Source organism: Helianthus annuus, chromosome 16 (genome assembly GCF_002127325.2).
Source record: "Helianthus annuus cultivar XRQ/B chromosome 16, HanXRQr2.0-SUNRISE, whole genome shotgun sequence".
Lineage (NCBI taxonomy): Eukaryota > Viridiplantae > Streptophyta > Magnoliopsida > Asterales > Asteraceae > Helianthus > Helianthus annuus.
This window is the reverse complement of record NC_035448.2, coordinates 40,819,598-40,823,520: the sequence shown is the minus strand read 5'-3', so window position 1 is coordinate 40,823,520 and position 3,923 is coordinate 40,819,598. Positions and strand designations below refer to the sequence as shown.

At 33.5% G+C, this 3,923-nt stretch overlaps 1 protein-coding gene across 1 annotated transcript; it reads left to right on the top strand.

Annotated features, from left to right (window-relative positions):
* Window positions 1-2,737: 2,737 nt before the first annotated feature.
* On the top strand, window positions 2,738-3,923 carry LOC110929833. The gene is made up of 2 exons (XM_022173021.2): window positions 2,738-2,865; window positions 2,985-3,923. The coding sequence occupies exon 2, from the start codon at window positions 3,000-3,002 to the stop codon at window positions 3,714-3,716; it is 717 nt and encodes a 238-aa protein (XP_022028713.1). The 5' UTR covers window positions 2,738-2,865; window positions 2,985-2,999; the 3' UTR covers window positions 3,717-3,923.

The following is a 3,923-nucleotide window of genomic DNA, read 5'->3' as shown; positions in this document are numbered from 1 at the left end:
TTTGGTCAACAGTTGATGGAAACCCATGTTATGGTTGAACAGTGTTTGTAAGAGGAAAACAGTGTGTGAAGACAGTAGATCTGGTTAAGTTAAACATCTGTTCAGGCTTAAACAGATGTTCAGCCTTCTATATCAGATGTTTGGACTTAAACAGATGTTTGACCTTAAACAGATGTTTGGCCATAAACAGATGTTTGGCCTTAAACTGATGTTTTGCCTTAAACAGATGTTTGGCCTTCTATATCAGATATTTGGACTTAAACAGACGTTTGACCTTAAACAGATGCTTGGCCATAAACAGATGTTTGGCATTAAACCAAACATCTGTTTAAGGTCAACATCTGTTTGACTATTGGTCAACATCTGTTTGACTTTGGGTCAACATCTGTTTGAATTTTGGTCAACATCTCATTTAGTATTCAACAGAAATTTGAATAACTCAACATCCGTTTAAGTCGTTTTTTCGTTTTCTTGAATTCTATGTAATTTTGTAAAGAAGTACAAGAACAAACATTTTACAAAATCCCAAATCACCCGATCATGTAAGTGCATTGAAGTAAAAGTGGAAATGATGCTATTCATGTGGTCCTGTTGTGCTTTTGTTTGACCTCTAATATGGGTTCATGATCTAATCCGTTGATGTGAAGACATTGTTGTTGAATCCAATGAGATGCTTAATGTAATGAGGTCGTATTAATAACAAATAATAATTAATATAACTAAGTTTCCCGAGCCCGGGAAGCAATCCCGGGTAATAACCTAGTATATATATATATATATATATATATATATATATATATATAAGGGAGGTTCATTTGAGAAGAAAATTAAATTGAGAAGAAAAAGAACAAAGGGTACAATTGTAAAACATTAAATAGTTTTTCTCTCATCTTATTTACTATTACCTTTGACTTAGTCATAAAAACTATCATCTTCCACATTATAATTTTTGCCTACACACATCAAAATTTATCCTACACATTTTGAAATGTATACTACACATATTGAATTCTATCTTACACAGCTCGTAATTCATCCTACACACCTCGTAATTTATACTACACTTTTCTTTGAAAAATATATTTTTTGAAAATAACTTACAAATTTAATGTAGTTAGCTATTAAAAAGGACAACTATATATAAATTTACCAATATACACTTACACTAGTATTAAATACATAAATTAAATGAAGGAAAATGAAGGATTTTTATTGGTTGAAATTTCTTCTTTTTTATTCTTACAAAAAATTTATTCTCATTTGAACCCTCCACTATATAAATATATAGGGTAGGGATCCTAAGAGAAGTCCACTCTATTTGAGAAACTTGAGAAGCATTCTGGACCACACATTTCTCTAAGCTTTTCGTAATATACACATATGTATAGTTTAAAATTGACTATATACATATATGTATATTGTCAAATCTTGAATTATACACATATGAATACAGTATATAGTCAATTTTAAACGATTACATATGTGTATATTACGAAAAGCTTAGGGAAAATGTGTGGTCCAGAATACTTCTCAAGTTTTCCAATTAGCCTAATGCTTCTCACACGATCCTAACCCTATATATATACAGGGCCGGCCCTGGAGGTGGGCGGGGAGGACCACCGGCTAGGGCCCGTAATTTTGTAGGGCACGTAACTTAAAAAAAAATCTGATATTATATATGTAAAAAAAATTAATAGGGTATAGCCAAACAAATACTAAGATGACATAGGCCCACTTACAAAAAAAAAAAATCATATGGTTTAGATTAGTTAGCCCATTGGGATTAGGTTAGTGAGCCCAATACCCAAATGATTTTAAAAATTAATAAAAACAGTTAACAGGAGAGCAGGAGACAGATCTGGTTCAACGAAGAACTCACAGAGCCTGCACGCACAGAAGCCACAAAGTCTGCACTCTTTTGTTCTTCGGTTTCAGTCTTACACGCAACTCCGTGCCACCACACATAGAGTCTGTTCGACAAACTCAGTCTCACGATCACGGATCACGTATTCAGGTAAACATCAAATCATCAATCGTCAATCGGCCCTTGTTCAGTACTTCAGTTGTTATGTTTTGTTTTTGCTCGAATTCACTCAGTCAGGCCCTTATTAGTTATTATTTGTTATGTTTCTTTTTGTCGAATTCAGGCCCTTGTTTAGGCGATTAGTTATTGTCGAATTCATGCCATTTTTCTGTTGTGTTGAAGACTAAATTGTTGGTAATTTATACAAAAACGATTGTCAAATTCAGGCCTGAATTCTTTTTTTTTTTTGGTCAAATTCAGGTGTGATTTAAACTGTGAAGAGTTGATTCACCAATTTGCTCTCAAGAATGCAAGGAGGGCTTCACGAATCATTGGTTAGCTATTAGCTTATTAGTTTTTATGGTATGTTACTCATTTGAATACTATATTATGTATTTTGTTAATTGCATTGTTTATCGAATGCTATATTTTTGTCAACGGTTCACGGTTGTTTGAAAAACTAGTTTAAATTATTTATTTCATTCAGGCCCGAGGGCACGTTTTTTGGAGCTCGAACAGGGTACATGAATTCTCAGGGCCGACCCTGTATATATATATATATATATATATATATATATATATATATATATATATATATATATATATATATATATATATATATAATAGACAAGAATATCATTAACTAATTAGTACATTTAAACGGTTAGTGGGTTAAACACAAAGACTTGAAAAGGTCTTGGTCGTCTCTCAAGAGAAAAATAAAAACACGGTTCTCATCGATATTTATATATATATATATATATGTATGTATGTTTATGGAACATCGTACTTCTAAACTACTCAAGCATTTCATCTTCTCTAGTGAAACACTATTGATCAAGGTACTCTTTTACGGGCTTAAACTTTAGATCCTTATTTTTTATTAAACTTGTGACTTTGGTCTTGTTTATATATATATAGTATATATTATATACTTACAACATGATCTCATATGAAACAGGATACATAAATCAAAATGTCTCAATGCAGCCATAACCACAACTTTTTGCTAAAATCTGCTAAACATCCTTATTTCTGCCAGAGATGCGGCCAACTAGGATTCGGAATGAGTTACTCGTGCGAAAAAAGCGAGTGCAACCTCTTTTCTCACAAAGAATGTGAGAAGCCTAAATCCTTGGTGCAACACCCGTTTTCCACAAAATGTGTCTTTAAATTTTACACTAATAGATCTGTGAAGGGTTGTTTATGCCACGTATGCGGGAAGAATATAAAAGGGTATCACTACGGATGCTCGTGCAATTTTGTAAAGCGTTACGCGCACCCATCTTGTCTTGCTTATCAACCCACCTTGGAAGCTTTTGATGGTCTTACAATGAACCTACACAAGGTGGCACCTGCAACGTGTTTGATTTGCAATAATAAGAATCTTTGCTCTAAGGTAGATGGATGGGCTTATGTTTCACCATGTGGCTTGTACTGTTATCATGTGTCGTGTGTGATGAATATCATCAATGAAAACTGGAAAAAGGCGTTTATGAAAGGAACATGTGATCCTTTTCAGACTATTAGAGACAGGTTTCCTGCCGATATGAATAGGATGACGCAAATGGTAACGGGGAAGAAAAAGGCGAAAGACCGGAAGAAGGTGGCTACGGCTCTTAGTGTGATATTTAACGTGTTAACAGGAAATCCTAAGGGTCTTATCGGCGATGCTAAAACGATTATAAGTTAATATTCAGGAGCATATAGTTGTGTGCTTTCACTATGTTATTGTTCTACCTTGTGTGATTTCTACATTGTGTGTTAGTGTGGTTTTGTTTGTCTAGTATGTACTCGTCTATTAGCAAGCACTTGGTTAAAAGTTGTATGCACGGCTGTTGCTTGTTTTCTTATGTATCATTAATGTTCTTGTTTGAAATTGAATTATCTTTAATTTGAA

Bases quoted from the DNA above. Each gene is read 5' to 3' on its own strand.
- LOC110929833 (XM_022173021.2), top strand. From the start codon at position 3,000: ATGTCTCAATGCAGCCATAACCACAACTTTTTGCTAAAATCTGCTAAA.